We start from the raw sequence: 19,938 nt of genomic DNA, 5'->3' as shown, positions 1-19,938 counted from the left end.
CCACTATCCATTTAATGCTTACCTATGACTACAGCTAGAATTAAAACCTACAGCTACCTGCTGATTTTTTATACATTAAAAAAAAGGCATCTTATTTCATTGAATATTCTTTCCACTGCATTGCTAGGGAACATAATAATTTGGTTATGCCATTCTGAAAACATATTTTTTTTTTATTGCTGTTTTTTTGATTAGTTATTTTTAATGACTTGGATTGTATCACCTGTAATATGAAATAATGAATATTTACAGTAGAGGGAGCAATAGCACCATTACTGCTCTATTTCTCTTTGGCTGTCAGTTGTGTTATAGCTTTATATAGCAGATATATAGAAAAACAACAGTTATCTAGATGAAATGATGTGGTCTTTTCTGTAGTAAAGTTTCTCTCATGATTCATATTAACTATAGAAATAATATTTCATTTTATAAGAAGTAGAAGATTTTCCTTAGGGAGTTGTCTTACAACTGCTGAACAGCAGCAATACTGTTTCCACCTGAAAGAGATTTCCTTTTTCAATTGCTACTTTAGAAGTATGCTCTTATCAGGAATTTTAAATTATAATCAGTGTATTTGGCACCTTCCTTTCAAGGCTTGCAGAATGGTTTAAAACCTTTGCGAGTGTTTGCGCTACCTGTGGTTAACAAGACCCTTCTGGTGTTGCTATGGAAATTGTGAAGTTACAGTATGTACACGCTGGATCCTCTGCTGCTCAAATAGGAGAGGGAGAGGTGACAGTGGTTCAGCATCTCTTTGTTCACATGACCCTTAAGCAGGAGGCAGTCACAAAAATTAGGAAATTATTTGGGAAGAGGCATCTTAATACAGGATGTGTCTTAAGACTTCTATTCAGTGCAATGTGCCTTGTAGGTTATTTGTAATATATACATCAGCCTTCCTAGATTGGATTTTAACTGCAGGTCAAATAAAAATCAATGCCATTACTGGGGAACCCATTTTCTCTAATTCTTTGGGTGGTCACTTGAGAGAGATTTCTGTGTAGTATAATATATTTCCTTACAAGAAAGAATCTCTTGAAAAGGAGGAGGAGGAGGATGCATTTGGCACTGACAAGTCAGCTGAAGATTTTGTGGGAGTTTTTGTGACTGCACACCAGTGCAGGGTTCAAGCTGTTGCCTCTCCAGATGCACAGGTATGGATGATGCAGCTGAGAACAGAAATGTGCCAGAAATGTGCTTGTCTGAACTGCAGATTCTGCACCATCCTCACTTCAGTGCAATTACAGGAAGGATATTTCTTCTATATGGGTTGGGATTTCTGAACAGATTGGCTCCTGTAACATGTGGTGGCTTATTTAGGGCAGAGATGTGACACATCATGGGAAGTAGTTCAGGCCGGAGGACTAATCTTAGGAGAAAATGGAGGGGTGAGGAATGTGGCAAGAGAGAAAGAGAGAGAGAGAGAAAGAGAGAGAGAGAGAAAGAGAGAAAGAGAGAGAAAGAAGCAAGAAAGAAAGTCGGCAAATCTGGAATTCTCCTATGGGGAAATTTTGAATTTTGGAAGACTGTTTTTCCTTAAAATATAATACTTGGATTGAAATGTCCCAGTGAGTTCTGCTGTTCAGGCTGCAAACTCTTCCAAACCAGGGACTGTCTGCACATACAGTCTAGATAGTATGTGGCAAGATAAGGCTGTGATCTTAGTTCAGTCTGTAGGTATTACAGTAAAAATGAGACATTATAGGCAAAAAAATGTAGGAATAGAGCTTTTCTGTGATGGTCACTGACAATGAATAAATATTGATCTTCAGAGTGCTCTCTTTATGAAACCACTCTTTTTACCAGAAATACACTTTTATAATCTCTTTGGAAGGTGATTAGAGGAGAAAAAAAAAAAAGCTCATGGCTCAGATGATCCTCTTGCCATTCAAGATGAACTGTCAAAACGTTGTCATTTAGTGTAACTGACTCATTTAAAAAGCTGAATCACAAAAGCATAAATGACTCTCGTTCATAACATGATTTAAATGGAATGTCTTTGATTTTGTTTTATTTAATTTGGACATCATGCCATCTTTGCAGAATCGTGTTGGTGACACTTCTATTTTCTTGTTAAAGGTTGCTCATCAACAATTCACAGCATCATCCTTTCGTTTCACTTTGACAATCCAGCGTTGCCTCTATATGTGCACATGGACATTGTTTCATTCTGGTATCATACATCATCTTGATAGAACCATGGAAACATTGTTTTGTCTCCATAACGGTGTTATAATTACATCATAATGTCTTGAAGCAATTAGTATTACAATAATATGTTACAAAAAGTATATGCGATGTGTGCATAGCAGTCTGTGCTGTAGCATTTGTTAGGATTGTACTGAAGTTTGTTTGCAGGTCTCCAAAGAGTGGTAATCTGTAATAAATGTTTACACACTAATTAGTGTTTGGGCTCATTTCAGCAAAAAAACCCCCAACTTCCTACCTTGTCATAAGTAATTGCCTTTTTCTGTGTTAACTCAAAAAGAACTGACTTATTAAAGCTATTTTTAACCTGGAGGATGACCGCAAGGTTGACAATTTATGAACCAATTAACTCTCCACTTTTCTTTAGCACTTCTTGAGCATCTCAGAACACTATAAACTGGAACGAGGGCTCCCTGCCACTCCTGTGAGGCAAATAAGTATCACTATAATCATTTTACAGAAGTATAAAAGAGAGGCACAGAACTGTGAATTGCTTGAGGTCATTTTGCAAATCCATAGCAGAATTGTTACAAGATCCAGAGATTCCTGTGCGTGTATAAGAATGTGTGTGCGTGCACACACACACAGTCACTCATGTACATGCAAAACACCTTTATGTATGTATGAAAATTTATGTATGCTTTATGTATGAAAATATGGTAGTATTTAAAATCTTATAAATGGCAAAATACCTTTAAGGCAAAAAAAAAATCCAAATCTTTGTGTTTGTGTTCAGCGTGTTCCTCCTAACCAGAGCTACCCTGTTTGTCCCTTGTCACAGTGTAACTGGAAGGCAGAGAAGGGCACAGGACCGAGAGGGAACTTCTGGGTTCAATGAGCCTTTCCACCTATTGCGGACAACTCTGGCACACAGTTGTTGAGTTTCACTGATCAACCCCCAACTTCAATTTTTATTTAGATACTTTGTCTTTCATTAAAGTAATAGAGAAGAAGATGGGAAAATGAGATTTCTAAAAGCATGGGTAGAAAACTGCCAATTGTAGGGAAAGAGAAAGCATTGCCCTAAAGAATCAGAAACTACGAATAAGAGTCAAACCCCGCAGTTCTTCTCTGTTTGAAATCTGGAAGAAGACCAATGGCAATTTTGCTTTAGTTGAGAGTATTTCCAAAATGAATAAGGAAGCGACAGCCCTGGAGCTTCAACTGTCTTTCTGTAGACTTGTATGCAAATTGTACTGAGCTCTGAAGAAGTGTGTGTCTTTGGCTGGCGGTGGACAGAAAGCAATGTCACTTGGGTATGCTCAGCTAGAGGTTTCTGAAACCTTCTCATGGATCAATTTCTTGGAGGCTGTGGCAAACTGATTTCCAGTGGGAGACTTTGGAGTTGACTCCTGTTAGTTGAAAGTTCACAGTAGATTCTGAGTCAGTAGCTCCTCTGCCTGATGTTAGTGTCTAAAAATGTCCACCCACACTGTTATGGACAAAACTATAGCATAGCAAGGAGGCAGCTCCACGCCTTGGCAAAGTGTGGCAGATATAGTCATTTCTTTAGGGATTTTTGAAATTATTTTCATGGTCTTTGTCACTTAAATTCTACAGAACTGTAATGTGAGTAGAGTGCTTAAGTCTACCAGGCTCTTGGCATAATCCCAGTGTGGTGATGCTTTCCTTCCCTCCTCTTTTCCTTCTCGCTTATCTCCCTCTCCCCACCTGGGTTTGCAGGAGATGGCAAGAGCTCCTAGAAGGAAGGAGAACATGTCAGTGAGCAGTATCAGGCTTATGGTGCTCTTCCTGGGTACAAGGAGGACTAAAGCAAACACAGGCACCACTGATGCATCAGGGATATTCAACTCCCTTGCACAAGAGAAGTTGGAAGCATCAGGCTCTATTTTAAGTGTGTGCTGTTTTGTTACCATACCATAAACCACAGAAAGTGTTTTTGGGCCTGGAAGAGCAAACCACTGTGCCCCTAAAAAGGAAGAAGTCCATCCAGCTTTCATTATCTTTAGGGATGTATGTTGGAGTATTTTTCTTTTTCTAATGTTTTCATGGTTGTGATGCAAAAATCACAGCAAAATCCTATTCAATCTTAAGAATAATCACTTTGTAGTGTAGAGAACATACCTTTCACTACACTTCATAATGATCTAGAAGATTAATTAAATAATGAGATAGTGAAATCAAGCAAGAAAGTATGGAGGACTGGGAGGATATCCAGAAGGATTTAATAAAACTGGATGATTGGGCAATATGATGTCAAATGAAATTCAGTGAAGATAAATACACGATAATGCATTAGGAAAAATAATTTAAGCTGCTCATGTGAACTGATGAATTCTGAATTAGATGCAACTTCTCAAGTGTAAAAACTTGGTGTTATCATGGGTAGTGCAAGGTCTAGTAACTGATGCAGAAGAAAGTAGTGGGGGAGATCCTGGAACACATTGATACAGGGTGGAAGGATAATTTTCTGAACAATACCCTTTACTGAAAACATATAGAATGCAATAAAGGTTCATTTTAATTGAAGTAAGAGAAATTGCTCCTGACTAAACTTTCTAAGATTAGTTCCAGTTTCATAACCTAAATGGATGATGAGTTGTGCTGATAGTAGAATTTGAACCTGGGATTTTCAGCAATAAAAACATCTTATACTGATCAGACTGAAAAGCATTTGGATGAAATGTGGTCTCCTTGATGTTAGAGGGACTTCTGCTTTTAATTTCACCAGGCCTGGGATTTTACTCCAGTTCCACAGTTAGAGTCAATAGTAGACTTATGACACTTATGTACACTACTGACTAAAATTAAAAGCTGTTGTTGTGACAGTGTTGCAAATACAAGGCATAGAAAACCTATATAATCTAATAAGTTAGACAAGATAATAGCCATTGGTAAAAAAAAAAAAAATATTTAGTAGAGAACTTTAATCTTCATTGCCAAAATTAGTTTCAATTTGGTTCCTCACACTTTTTAAAAAAAAAAAAAAAAGTGTGTGTGAAACTCTTTTCCATTGACTGGAGAAGAATCAGCCCAAATATGCATGTATATAGACACATATATAAAGGGAGCAGGAATGATGGCCTTGGCAAGAGATTAAAATAAAAGGATTAAAATGCCATTACATATAAACAAATATGAATTCATGGATTTCAAATGATATTTGACTGCATGAATGATAATAATGACTGCAGTGTTTACTTCTGTTGCCTAGGAAAGCTGCATTTGTTTACAATATTGACATTTGAATCTTAAATTCATTTGTCATGTTGTGCTGTTAAACTTTATAACTGATGAAGAGGTTTATCTTTGAGATGAAAGCTTCTCCTGGCAGAACTTGCAATCGGATATTATTTAGCACTTGCAGCACATCAGACTTGGAGCAGGGGTGGCAGGTTTTTGGGTGTCGCTCCTGTGAGCAAATGGGGACCAATATGGCTGTGGCCCAGACTGTGCCTGCAGTGCCAGCTGGGAGGAGTAAACAGAAGCTGGAAGGGGAATGTGTGTCTTTTGGGCACCAAAATATCCTGCTATAGCTCTATACCACCCACCGTAAATGGCAATGTGGAATTCACCTCAGTGCAAAGGATCTGCCAAGGCTTCTCATAGGAGTAAAATTCACCCTGAAGTAGTGTGTCATTCAGCTGTAGATCTAATAATATCTCACTGAACTGTGATGATTTTAGCCTTTCCCTGAAGGTAAGAATACACTATAGCCCTGTTGCAGATAGGTTAATTATTACTTAGAGGGGTAATTGTTCTCAGGAAGGTCATGGTTCACAGCACAAAGAAACCTCGGATTTGAATCTAAGAATCCTTACTCCCAATATTTGTTTCTACCTAATATATATTTGTTGTTCTGGCTTTGGCACTGGAGTAAAAATATTTTTTTCTTTGGCTACATACCAGACTGAATATTGCTGAGTGTATACTGCATGTACGCAGGTTCAGAATTTTTCCAGTAGCCGTAACTGCTCGAGCTGCACAGGCACCCTGTATTTGTTTCCCTTTCAGGATACTTGGCTTGTCTTTAACCACCAACCATTTAAAATAAAAGTCTCTGAAGCAAAAAACCACATTTTCAGATAGAGAGTCAAAATGTCAAATTTTGAAAGAAAACCATTCTGAATTCTTTCTCGCTATTTCCAGAATTGTTTCAGTCAGTTTTACCAAAGCTATGTGTTACAGCAAATGTATTAGGTGTTAAAAACTGATATTAGCCCAATTCTGCCTTGCACTGAAACAAGAAAGGTTGCCCAGCCTTCTCCTTCTGGGTACTTTTTTGGTATCCTGGTCTCCCTGCTGCTGCCCCAGACAGCTAAACCCAAGGAATGATGCCCTGATGAAATGAGTCATGCTTTCTCTGATAACTGACAAGATAGTGTATGAAGGCCTTCGTAGACTTCTGTCTGTTATACACCAGATCTGCTGGTAAAAAACTCTGTTCTATCAGGACCAAAGAGGCTTGGTCCAAAGACGCTGGCTCTTGGTAGCCAGGTGGCCTGTGGCCTATAGCTCAGACTTTGTGCAGCTCTGGAGCGTGAGCTGTCTAGTGCTGTCTGTGAAATAAAGTGTGCTAACATCGCATAGCATGGGTTTGGTCTCTTCCAGATGTTCACCAGAGTACAGGGAAGACCTGACATGACATAGTCAAAGAAAGGAAGATGGTTGGTACTTGTGTACAGTTTCTAGATTTGTTGTACCAGTCATAGTGATACAGAGAGCTTCCTTTTAGCAGATATCAGCATTTCTAAACAGATCCAGATGACCAATGAAGGTTTACCCTTTGAAGGAAGGGAGTACTTCAGCTCCAGCAGCTGTGAGGCATTATGTTTTCAAAGATACTCAGAATCATGTGTGGTCCTTAAGAATTTATAGCACAGCTTTCCTGGAGGGCAATTTTGATACCAGCCTCTATCAGACTGACAGAAAGGGCTGTAGAAATACCTGCCTTAAAGGCAGGTCTTATACTGCAGAAAGCATGTGAGCTTTACCTGCTGTCATATAAATGACGTCCCTCTCAGAGCAAGTGTCACAGTGGCGAGGAACAATATTGTTTTGAAAACTGTCTTCAAATACTGTCTCGCCTCTTCTGCAGAACAGTATCATCTGTTACTTCTCATCTGGTTCCTAATTTTATCTCCTTCTAAGCTCTCAGCACACCAGATTTGCACTTCTGCAAGAATCTTGATCCCATCAGCACTGGAACTAAAAATACAAATATCAAAGTGTCCATTTATACTGAAAACCCAAATCATACAGAGGCTTTTGGGCCTCTCTGTGGTACTGAGGTTTTCCTTGAATGTTCTGCCACTGAAGCATCTCTTGTAGGGTGAAGAACATTCATCTCTGCAGTTGTCGGAACTGGCACAAACCTCATCAGGAGTCTCCAATATGCCATATGTACATTATCATCCCTGTCTGTCTGTCTGTCCAGGTCTCCTTGTGAACCATAGGAATTCATCCCTGACCTTTTAATGCCTGGGAAGTGTAAGATACACCCAGCAAGCTGCGGTGGCAGTAGAGACCTACTTTTAAAGTTCAGAGTGAAGATAGGCTTTGAGCTGTGTGAGATCTGAGTTACTGCTGTAAGCAGCTAAGCGCCAGGTCTGTAATCATTGTGGAGGGGGGTGGAAGGCTGGCCCTCAGCCCGGGGGGCCAGGAAGCACAAGGATGTGGCTGGTTGGAACCATCTTCCTCCTTGCCTGGTTACTAGTCTTTGGTTGCAGTCACGAGCCTCTTTTGTACTCCCAGTATCCCAACACCTTCTCTCCTTCACACTTGCCTGTAGCAAGCAATACCAGGAGGAAGCTGGAGCTACTCTCTGTCCTTGTGAACCTCTGTTTATAGGCAGCAGAGATAGGAGACCTGCTCTTAGGTGGAAAAGAATAAGCCAAAAGGACAATAAATGAAGGAGAACATCTGGAAACTCTCCAGACATAGGCAGACTGAAAAGATATCTGGGGAAGGTGGCAGAAGAGATCTGCTCAGCAAGACTCTTAACGCTCTCTGGAGGGAAGTAGTTACTGGAAAGCAGGGAGATGCTGAATAACCAACCCCTGCTCCTGGTGTCAAGAAGAGTTATGACTGCCCCTGAGATCTAGTGGAAAGAACGGCTGTGTGTGCTTGCAGGCATGTGGGTGAAAACTCAAACTCACTGAATGACTCCGGACATCAGATTTGGCCTCAGTAATTTACTGATTGCTGCCTTCAGTAACACTAATTCTGTTTTCAAAAAAAAAACCCAAACAAAGTCTAAACCACTGCAATAAAACAACTAAGGAGCATCTTGTGACAATTCCTCATGTGAGGCTCTGCAGATAAGACTTGTGTAAATTTACCTGAACGATACTGTGATGTTAACTTAAAAACAAACCAAAATTTATTTGATGAACCTTATTCATTTGGGTAATTTGGGAATAGACATTCCAGTTACTGGGTGGAGTCTGGCATGAAAATGACAATGTATGTTTTCAGTGTTACAGATACTGTAAAGCACTAAGCAGGATAAACAGCTGCCAGGTATAGGGTCTGTAAAGGTTGCTGACGGGATTTTATGAGGACTGTATAGTGTAGTTTGTAGTAAGGAGGTCTAGAAGATTTTGAAAGGTTGTCAAAGATGACACCACCCAATTCAATAAGAATGCATGAATCATTTGGTGAGCTAAGGATACTATTAACATGTTAGCTGATTACTTTTAGGTTTACTAGGGCTTCTTAGGAGAATCCAATCATTTAGTTTTCTAACTTTTTATGAAAAAAATAAACTGAGCTCACATTGATTTTGCTTTTGCATACAACACCATTACTTTTCTTTTATCCCAGGAAGAAACTTCTTTCTCACACTGATTTATACTGGTGAAATGGAAAACAGGTTAGTATTTATGTCCAACCATGTGTGAAATTAGTATCCTACAAGTGCACTGAAATGAATGCTTGTGGTAATAAAGTAGTAGTCACTGTTTAATTTTAATGCATGCTTCACCTTAAAATTGGTTTTTTGAATAGCTACTATGTACATTTACATTCTTCCCAAAACACTTCAATATTTAATACTTCCTTTTTCTGGTCTAGTTCTGTAACTCTTTCTGCACTGGGCAGAACTTGCCTGGGAGGTTGCATGGAGTTTAGGAGCTTCTGGTAAATAAATACTGCTCAGTATCGCCAAGAATCTGGCAAAATTGCAGAATCAGGATTAAATGTTTGCAGGAAACTTAGTTAGAATAAAATGTTCCAGCTTAACAGTGCTTAAGACTGACGTTCTTTATGTACATAAAAGTACAGTGTACACTTGGCCAACGCAAGCTTCTCTCTTCTACCCCACTGCAGCAAACGGAGTCTGGCTGAGCGATATCATCTTCATGATTAGATTTTTTAAATTTCTTTTTTCATCATTAATAGAATCTGTGATCCATTAGTGCTAGCAACTTATTTAACAAATGTGTCCAAATAATTACCAGGGGAGAAAGGATTTTCACTCACTACTGACTCTTTCCAGATTTATATCTGTAAACTTAGAGAAGACCTGTATCTTCTTCTCGGATGCATCAGCTGTTCTGCTTGCTGCTAGTTCAGTTTAAGCTTCTGTGGCCAGAGTGGCAAATGCAGATATAGATCTTACGGAAGAGGCACATTCATCTGTCTATTGATGCTAGCAAACCTCTGCATTGCCACAGTGATAAAACTACTTTATATTTTTTAAATTGTCTTGCTAATTGTTATAATGTTCTTCTGGATATGGTGGGTTCTGGAGAGGAGCGATTATTGCTCAGCTTTCTGTCCAAGTTAAGGGAAATTGGAACTAATGTTGACTCTGGAAGAGGAGACTAGATGGCAACTGAGTGGACATTCCCACTTCAGCTTTGATCCAGATGGGAAGGATAACAATAGCTGGGATGATGCTGGGATAAGGCCTTTGGCATGGGATCAGAGCTTGCTCTATGCCTGCCCATACAGCTGTTCCACATCTGAGCAAACGGTAGAGCTAACCTATGTGTGTAAATGTATGTGTGGGTGCTGTAAAGCCAACCTTGATGTGCAGTCTACTGAGTGCAGAAATAATCTTTGGCATATATGTGGGCATTTGAGTCTAAGCATATGAAACTTGCCTTCTGCCTCCTCCATCCTGCCCTAGAGGCTTCTCTGCACACTGTGTTTTGGGGGACTTGCAGATTTTCCCTTGCAGCATTCCTGATAGTTTAGAATACGGATGGAAACTTCCACCCCTTGCGCCTGGTCCCATTTAAGAGCATAGTAATTTCAACTCTAATACCTAGACATAGGTCTGAACAGGTCTCCGGGTGTGAGAAATTCTTCTCACATACCCCAGAATATAGCTGCAAATAGCTTATTAACAAGGCAGCCTTAGGTGCTTTTAAGACTTATGTTTTCCTGCTCTGCTATTCAGGTTTTGTCTTTGATCTACCTATTAACACTCTGTATTTAGACATTGCTGTGACACTGCAAGGGAGAGGCTTTCTGCACAAATAACGGTCTCTGCAGCACCTTGACGACTGCAGCTCGTCTGCTGGGCCTGGCAGGATGGTTTTTCTCCCTGTTTCTTTTTGAATAAGAACCCTTGGTGCGTGTACTGTGTTTCGCGGTGCTTGACTCCTGATCCTTTGTGCAGGACACCCACGTTGCATGTGCTTTCTGGGAGTGCTGTACTGTTTCCAGCAGTGCAACTGTCCTAGAGCCTTCAAATACATTTCTCCTGTCTTGGATCTGCTGTCTTGGAAAGATTAATTTTACTGATTTCTTGTTCAAATTCTTCTCCTTCCTCCCATCCTATAGTTTGCAAGCTCATGAGATGTATCTGAAAAATGTTTCATCTCAGATGCCACCTATTACCATCCTATTGGAAAACTTGACTCTTGCAGAGGCCTTAAATCAAAAGCCTATGTGACAGTTTCTGATCTTTGAGCAGCTTTAGGGGCTGTCACAAATAAAAACATTCGTACCTAGTTAAACTAAGTTGTTTGGTATGGATTGAGGTATTTGTCAAGCAGAGCCATGAAAAAGATTAAAGCAGCGTCTGTCAGTGAAACTAGTGTATTTTGGCTTATGTAATTCTACAGGGTTTTTTTTTCATGTTTTGTTATTCAAGGAAAGTGTAGGTGCCTTCAGCATTATATCTAAAAAGTGATTTATACATTGCAGAAAGTATTTCATTCTATATTTAACAGCTCTTCTTTGAACAACAAAAACCGTAAACTTGTTGCCAAGACTTGAACTGAAGTCATGGTGGTTCCTAGTTGTTAATGATATTTTACAGTGACAGCCCTGTTCTGCTTGCAGTGTTAATAAAAATAGTAGCTCACTTAATGTCTGGGGTTGCACTAAAGTTTACTGGTATCTGATATACTCCCCGTCCCACATTGCCATGGTGTGTGCATATGAGAAGTGTGTGCTGAATGTGACAGCAGGACTGTTGCTTCAATGATAATGCCATGAAAACAGTGAATATATTGTGCAGGGTTTCCCTGGCCAGTGGAGCTGCAAGCACAGAAGAACAAACTTGCTGTGCTTTGCACAGCAGAGGTGGGCAACAAAAATGCATGGCTAAGTCTTGATATACTTTAATGAAACTGGATGAAAAAACCTCCAACTACTTTTATTCTTTAAGCGTGGAAACTCCCATTTGTTTCAAAATATGAGATATCTGGGACCATTCTTGTTCTAATGAAGTTGTTCTGTGAAGAAAAAAATTGTTTGTTCTCAGAAGACATCAGTATTTTATATGGTTAAATATAAGGACCTTAACTGGTTTAATCATTAACCAGGAATCTGTGTAGGTATCAGGATGGCAGGTCAGCTAAATGAACTGCTCTCCCTCCCTCAGCATTTTCTAACATGTTTGATTGTAGGTTATAGACAAAGATGTTTTCTATAGCCTATATGATTTCTACAACTGATGCTCTACACCACGCCTGCAGGGATCATAATGAAAGAGGAATATAAATTTCTCTGTCATTGACAACATTAATTCCCTTTGGATGATATGAAATCCTCCCTGCTTATGGGTAACTCCTGTCTAGCTTCTAAGGATACTCCTGAAGGAGGAATTCTTTGACTCTAAAAACATCCAGATTGTATCAAACCTGAGAGGATTCAAAGTGCTTCATGAGGAAGCCACGTTATTCCCAGCTACCAAGGCTTTAGCCCACACTCACAAACCAACCTGTATGTGAGTCTGAGGGAGAAGGAGTGTTAGGGAAAGAATCTGGGTTGTGGGTAGTGAATACTGAGAGATGAGATCTTGAGATGGGCTTTGAAAAGATGCAGATTGCTTAAGCCTGGAAGATGGAAGGATTTTCTGCATCATGGTGTGATGTGGAAGAAAGGATGAATGGTCACTGAAGAAAGTCTGGTGCTTGAAAGACTGATTGTACTCAGGTGCTTGTACTGTGGTAATGCCCTCCTGCTGGCGTTCCTGATATGGAGGTGGTTCTGGCATAGTGGCTGTCCTGAGGAGGTGAGCTCAGAGGCAGCACAGAGGTCTGTAATGAGCTTCAGCAGCCTAGACACAGCTTTTGTGTTGGTACTTTCTGCAGATAGTTGTGAAATGACCCTTTTTATCTGTAAACACAAAAAAGTAAATGGCTTCAGTTAAAACCAGCTGGTGTTAGGCTTAGGAACTGGGCAGTAGATCAGAGATGAGAAGGGAGGGAATAGGACCACCAGAGGGAAACTAAATGTTAGATAGATCTCTATAGGATGTTTGCTCTTATTTCTGCAGTCCCCAGGCACGACATATGATTTGCTTCTCAATTCTGTTTCAATTCCAGTAGTAAATGGTAAGGTTGGAGAAGATGTGACTGGGATCCCTGTGCTCATCCTGCCTGGTCAATGCCATTTAGACAGTTAAGTTTCTGCAGGGAAATTTTCAGCCTTTTTATCAAGTGTAATGTATCTAGTTGGTGAGCATACATCCAAATCCAGCCTTACTCTATGTGCTATTGAGATGAGATGGAGGAAACCCATGTTCCTCTGTTGTGTAAAATACTCTGAGCTGAAACAAGAAAGGTTCTGCCAGCCTCAGCTGCTAACCTACCTGACAGATTGAGATCTGATCCAAATAGTGTCACTTACAACCAGTTGGCTCTGAGATTTCTGCCATTTGGCATATTTTATTTCTTGAGATACACTAGACTGACACTTAGCTCTTTTGAAGTGCTCCAGTGAGTCCCTCTGTGGTGACCAGGTTCCAGAGATGTTTTGTCCTCATCTACAGCTGAGTTCCTCCTGTGCACCTATAGAGTCCCTTAAACACCAGAATTTTTCAGTGGCAGAGGAGTGGTGATTGGGCATTACCCCTTCAGGATAATGACAATGAGGGCACAAGGACGTGCTGGCTAAAAGACTTTTGTTCTTCAGAGTGGGAGATGCGATTCTGCAGCAAGGATGGGTTATTCAAGAGTAATACAGCCAGAGGGGTGATTACTCCAACCGTTGAATTTTGTTTTTAACGGTAGAGGTAGCAAAGATGAACAACTGTGAGGTGCGAGAGTAACACTGCTGTTTTACAATGGTGTTTTGAATAGGTGAAACAGCAACATTTCTTCTTAAGCAGGCTGCTAGTTTTAGAGCTGTTACGCGATTATAGCAGAATGAGGAGCTGGTGAGACTTCAATTAGGTGAACAGGAGAAGAAATGAAAGTGCCCAAATGGCAAACATCTGTCTTTCTGTCTATCTCTGCCTGTCTGTGCTTGAAATCTTGATAGCTGGGCTCAGGGAATAATATTTAACACAGCTGCTAACAAAGTACAAACAAGTATTCCTCACAGCACTCCTTTTGAGACAACAATTATTGTCCCAAATCACGAATATTGGAGCTGCAGCAGAGAAATAAAAATCATTCAGCTAGCTGAATCAATGTCTGAGCTGGGACCAGGGTCTTGGCTTTTCAAACTCCTTTTTGGCTCTCTACTTGCCTAGGACTGTAAAGAATAAAACATGAAGGCATACCTGCAACAACATGCAGTTGCGCTGATCGCTTCCAAAGCAATCATGCCCTTCAGCCCATGAACAAAAATCAAAACACGCAACCAATCCCCCACCAAACCCCAAAACAAAAGACATTTTTCCCATGTAAGCCCAGCGGCGTTCGGCGCCGCTCCCCGGGTACCTGCCCGGCGGACAGCCCGGCGGTTCTTCAGCCGGGGGGAGGCGCACGGCGATACGGCTGCGGAGGGCACAGGGGGAGGAAATAAAAAAATTCCCCCTGCCCCCCCCCCAGCCGCGGCCGACACCTGTGCCCGGCCCGCCCCGCCGGTAGCAGCTGGACCCCCGCCCCCGCCCGGGGCGCGCTGCTGCGCGGAGCGGCCGCGCCCCGCGGACGGGCTGCCCCGGCGGCGGGGGGCGCCGCAGCCGCCCCGGCCTGGCTCAGGAAGTGCCGGTAGGGAAGCGGCGGGGGCGGCCGCCGGGGGCCGGGCCGGGCTGTCAGCGCGGCGAGGGGCAGCAGCGGCGGCGGGGGGGAGCGGAGCAGGTCGGAACAATAGCGGGTGGAGGGGAGGGGGCTGGCGGCGGCGGGGCTCGGCACCGGCACCCCGCCCCGCGCAGCCCAGCCCAGCCCAGCCCGGGGGCAGCGCAGCCCAGCCCTGGGGCAGCCGCCCCGCAGGCACCGCGGAAGGGATGATCCGGGCGGCGCTCGGCTGGGCTCGCTGCTAAACGCGCCTCCATCCCTCCCTCCTCTCCTCCCTCCCTCTTTCTCTCTCTCTCTCTCCCGGCTCTCCTCCTCCTCCCTAACTCACTGGATATTACCAGCCGCCGGGCTCGCCGCCGCCTCTCCCCTAGCCATGAATCCCGCCGAAGGGGCGGCGGAGGAAGGCGCTGTCCCCGACTCCGAGGTGGATGCTTTCTTCCGAACAGGTAGGGGAGCTGCGGGGAAGGGGTCGGGGCAGCGCCGGGCCCTGCCTCCGCCGCGGGATGCGGGTCTGGCGGCGGCGCGGGCACCGCCGGCAGCGGAGCCGCGGGGAGGGAAGAGGAGGGGAACGGAGGGGATCCCCGCCTGTCTGCCTGCCTGTCTCCTCGCTTTGTCCGCCGCGGCCCCTCGGCTCGTCCGTGCCCCGGTCCCCCACCCCTCCCGCCCCCGGGAGGATGCTACCACGGAGCTGCGCTCCCGCCGCCGCCCGCCTCGGGAGGGGACCGGCGGGGGCCCCCGCCCCGGGCGGGCACAAAAGCTCGGGGACAGCCGCCGCGTTGTCGCCCCCGCGGGAGGCTGCGCCTGCTGGGCCCCGCCGGGCCCCCGCCCCGGGCAGCGGCCGCCCGGGTACCGGCCGGTATTGGGAAGAGGCGGCGGCTGCCAGCCCTTCCCGGCCCGGCCTGGCCCCGCTCCGGCCGGGCGAAGCGCCCTGGGCTAGAGCTCGCCCGCAGCCCCGCTGCCGGCCGGGGGTGCTGACCCCGCGGGGACGGGCTCGTAAAGTACCTCAGGGCAGGGCGAGAGCCGAGTGTTTCGCTCTCCCGTTTCGGAGGATGCTGAAGTGAAGCAGAAGTGTAGCTGGGCTGCAGCAGAGCGTGGTGTGGGGCCTTCGCTAATGATGCGGTGGCTAATTAAATTCTCCGGGCAATGGGTACGTGATGAATCCCCACCGTACCACGCGTTTGTGAGGTGGTGGTTGTGTGGGAGCCCTCGGCTCTGAAACAGGGCTTTGCACAGGATCAGCATCTCAACTGACACAACTTGTGGTCTGTGTTGTTTTGTGTCCGTCCCCCCCACCCCGGACAAAATCTTAAGAAAGTGTTACAGGCTTCTTGGTAGCTTTTTAATTAAAAATTGTAAAGGATTGAATATCTGTTTCATAACGGGGTTGACCCTTTTAGGCTAGGACTGACTTATTGCCACAGCTGTTTGTCAAGACTTTGCTTTTCAGCTGTTTTCCTCCTTCTACCTGCTCATTAGCTACACACAATGCTTTGAGTTCCAGTTACTAAAAACCAATTCCGTAATCACCAAAACTTTAAAGAAGTAAAATCCTGAAGGCCTGCAGCAGCTCCCTGCTATGGTAGACTGCACCTCATTTATGTGAAAACCCTTTGATCTAGAGGATAACTATAATAAGATCTGGCTGTGTGTATCTTGTGATCCACAAGCTATTAAGCCATAGGATATTTGCCTGTTGATAGCCTACCTGGTTACAAGCTAATTTCCTAAGTCTCAACAATGACAGCTTTGTTAAAAAAAAAAAAAGGAAAAGAACCCACCAATTTTTTTTTTTTAAAAAGGAACCTGTTAATTAAGGTTCCCCCCACCTTTTCTCTCTCTCCCCTCCTTCCCTTAAAGCTGAATCATTTCTCTGTAACACTGCCTTCTCAACATAAGCATGTTAGCAGAATTGAATTTGGAGAGAGCCAGGTCTGTCTACCTCCTACAAAAAAAGTATTCCTAAGTAAGGAAAAAGAACAGGGAGCCATGTGACCAGACATTTCTCCCAGTCTGCCTCCTTCACCTGCAATTTCACCTGTAGATCCATGAATACACTTGTCACCTGCCTTATACATTGAACCTGGAGATTTCAGCAAGTCTTCTAACACTTCTGCTTCTTGAGGAAACAGAATCACAGGTGGTCCTGGAAGGGATGCCTAGGCCACATCCTTGCACTGAAGTGTGTATGCATACACCATGCCTGATGGTCATCTCATCTACATTAAGCTTCATCGAAGGAGATGACAAAATTCTTGTTTCTGTGCTGGTATGTAGCATCTTGTGTCCAAAAAGATGATATGAAAAAACTGAACTGTTTATTCTGATTGTCAGCTGTTACAATGGCCAGGCAACATTATAGAGAAATGGGTGAAAAGCACGAAAGCAGGCATGACTCACGGGAGCGAAATGGCACTGTTGGTTTCCTGCATTGTTTGTGCGCTGTTCACTTCTGGGGTCTGTGTGTGTCTGAAGTTGGTTTTAATGGATGGCAGAGAACAGCTGATGCGGGGCTTAGGAGAACAGCTGTAGACAGGTCACAACTGACTCTCACACTCTTCTTTTTTGGCTGTCAGTGGCAATCCTGCCTGAGTAAGGACTGTGAGACAGGGTCTGGTTTGTAATAGCTGCAGAGACCTGCATTGACTTAGCATCCTTTTTCCCTTGGTATTAGTTTTTTTCTTTTATTCTCTATGTCCTGGCTTGTATTCTGGATTTGTAAAGCATGTCCATTGTGGTTTACATGCTCTTGTACATTCACATGAAATAAAAAATGAATCTATGTGGTTTAAAGATTAGCTGCTCCAATAGCACAAGTATACACTAAACTGCCTAAACTCTTCCCAGAATCAAAGCTGCTACATGGAAAAGCATGAACTCACTATCCTCAGTGAAAAAATTGGAGTCCAACCAACAAATATCTTACTCAGAGGCTTTTAGCGACCAGCCGGGCTTTGCACTGAGCCGGGAGGATCGATAGGCTGCTCCCTGGTACCAGCAGAGGAGGCCGAGGCTGGGAATGGCGCCGCGCACGCAGCGGCTCCCCCGGCAGCACCCAAACACTCGGAGGTAGCCGTCCTTTATCGGCGATGACAACTGAGATAGCGGCTCTCTGAGCTGTACCTGGAAAGTAAAACTGAAGGAATTAACACGAGGTAATAAAAGAGGGTCTGTTCTGGTGCTTACACTGATGAGAACTAGGAATGACTGAAGAAAAGGGTGGATTTAACACCTGCGTGGCTGATCCTGGCAGTCAGTTAAACATCCCCAGAGACAGGCAGTGTAGGGACTATTGTAGTTTTCACCATCAGATATATGCAGAGAGTAATTCAGCCTTCTTTTAGAGAAGCACCCCTATGTAATTGGGATAAAAATTAACAGGCAGAGGGACTTTAAGAGCAGAAATGACTATTGCAGTCTCCAGCTCTGATTTCTGGGATAACAGCAGTTGCTGAATTGAGGCAGTAATTTCTGCGTGACGTCTGTCGCTTCTGTTTGAATAAGAAACCAAATCTATGTCTAGGTATGCCTTATTAAGTTTCTTATGTCTATTTTGGTGACAGATAAAATATGAGCAAGTTCTCTGGAACTCTCAGTAGTCTATATTAAATGTGCACCAAGATGTTTATATTGCATGGAACACAATCCAAATACTTGTTGTTTCAAACATAAAGTAACTAACTTTGTAAAGCATACAAACGACAGATATCCCTCAGATACAGACACAGAGGGAAAGCCTTACCTTTGTCTCTAAGCTGCAGGAATTTCTGCAGTGTGTTTTGGAAGCAGAGGTGAAAGATACAAGGAAATCCTTTACCAAAATTTTAAATATTTATAGAGGTCATGACAGAACAATTTAGCAAACTACCAATTACTGACATGGGTGATCATCAATATTTCTTATCCACTAGCAGGTACAGTTTTATTCTCTAATTTATTTTTCTGGCTCTTAAGTATAACATTGATTATGTCTGATACAAAGATGCTGACTTTGTTATCGATACTTCCTGTGAGTGAGTTGAAAATTGATATTCTTCCATCTTCTTTGACTGCGATGAATTATTCTGTTTGCTTTCTGCTTTCCACCAGCTGGTTATACTTCCAGTGTTGTTCATTTGTGCACAAGTGACTGGCAGCTCTGCTGCTAAATAACTTTAAAATGATTGGCAGTGGCCAGGCTGTTTGATCAATAGATGTGCTTGAAATGATCTCTGCAGAGAAGTGCTCCTTGTGGTTGATGGAATCAAGTGTCTCCTCCTAGAGCAGATAAATTGATTCAATCGAGTTGTCAGTGGGGGTGAGGTGTTTGCATGATGTCTGGCTTCCTCACCTTGAGGATTTATGATTTATAAGGCCTGGTCTGGTAATGTGTGCTGATACAGGACAGTCTTTTAGAAAAGACTGTCAGGTTGTGCCTACCACTTGGAAAGCTCCTCTGTTCTTTAAGGTGATGCTGTTAATTAAAATCTGTACTCTCTGGAGGTTTTGACCTCTGACCCTGTGAGGAATATAAGTTTCTTTCCTTATGGTCTAATGCAGCTGTGTTTTCATGTGATTGACATGGGGGAGGAGGATGGTGGGGACCCAGATCTTCCCAAGCCTCTGTCACTGGGTACCCCAGTGCATGGAGAAGGCTGTGTGGCTTTACCCTGCTGTTGTCCTATCTCTTCTTCCTTAGGAGGAGGGAGCTTTGCTAGTCTGAGAATTGGCACATAGACTTGACAGAGGACGTGTAGGTGAATCAAGAGTTCTTGGTGGGAATGTCTGTCCTCTTTCCCTCTCTTGCCCTGCAGATGCTGCTCAGAAATGGGGCAGAACCTTCTGATTTGTGAGGTTTTGTGACAAAAAGGAAGGATCTCTTTTTGTCTGATCCTGAAAGGGAGCAATTTAAATTGGTGATTTATGTTCAGAAAAGCATTTCTTTCCCATACTTCTTCCTTCCTCCTCATTCAGAAGTACATACAGGGTAACAGGGGTGACATCTGATAGTTATTTACAATGTGTTTCTTCTGGATGAGATTGTATTGTGTTATAGGCCAGTAGGAAGATATTTATTCTATTTGATATTAATTCAATTAACACTGAACAGAATTACTTCCAGAGGAAGATGCCTTTGACACCCAGCTTCTGTTCAGAGCTGAAGTTCACAATCCTTGATTTCCAGGACAGGATGCAATAGAGAACATAAGCTTATAGCAGACTTGCAGGCAATGCAATGAGGCTCAATATGACATCTACAGAGGTTATTGGTGGGAGAGGGGAACCTGTTGCCTATGCTGTGTTTTGGGGTTGAAACTCTGAAAGAATAAAAGTGACATCCCAAAGTCACCAAAGAGGAGCTCTGTAC

General features: G+C 43.2%; 1 protein-coding gene and 2 long non-coding RNA genes across 15 annotated transcripts in view; 1 reads left to right on the top strand and 2 right to left on the bottom strand.

Annotated features, from left to right (window-relative positions):
- Positions 1-15,727, bottom strand: part of LOC141925121 (uncharacterized) — a 28,639-nt gene extending 12,912 nt beyond the window's left edge. The window contains exon 1 of the long non-coding RNA XR_012623761.1: positions 15,597-15,727. This is a non-coding gene — a long non-coding RNA (uncharacterized LOC141925121). The remainder of the gene's footprint in view (positions 1-15,596) is intronic.
- LOC141925122 (uncharacterized) lies at positions 1,990-15,017 on the bottom strand. The gene is made up of 2 exons (XR_012623762.1): positions 14,933-15,017; positions 1,990-2,377 (listed from the first exon to the last, which is right to left on the bottom strand). It is a non-coding gene; the product is annotated as an uncharacterized LOC141925122 (long non-coding RNA).
- Positions 14,501-19,938, top strand: part of KALRN (kalirin RhoGEF kinase) — a 526,665-nt gene continuing 521,227 nt past the window's right edge. For 12 of the 13 annotated variants that reach the window (XR_012623758.1, XR_012623759.1, XR_012623760.1 and 9 more), the window contains exon 1: positions 14,823-15,040. Coding sequence is in view for 10 of the 13 variants with exons in the window: in XM_074828707.1 (XP_074684808.1) it covers positions 14,968-15,040 (73 nt within the window). In the remaining 3 variants the exon portion in view is untranslated. Of the gene's footprint in view, positions 14,568-14,822; positions 15,041-19,938 lie in introns of those variants that run through there. The other variant, XM_074828701.1, reaches the window with a different exon arrangement.

This window comes from Strix aluco, chromosome 6, assembly GCF_031877795.1.
Source record: "Strix aluco isolate bStrAlu1 chromosome 6, bStrAlu1.hap1, whole genome shotgun sequence".
In the NCBI taxonomy this organism is placed as follows: Eukaryota; Metazoa; Chordata; class Aves; order Strigiformes; family Strigidae; genus Strix; species Strix aluco.
The sequence above is the reverse complement of the archived record's forward strand: the minus strand, read 5'-3'. Positions and strand labels throughout refer to the sequence as shown.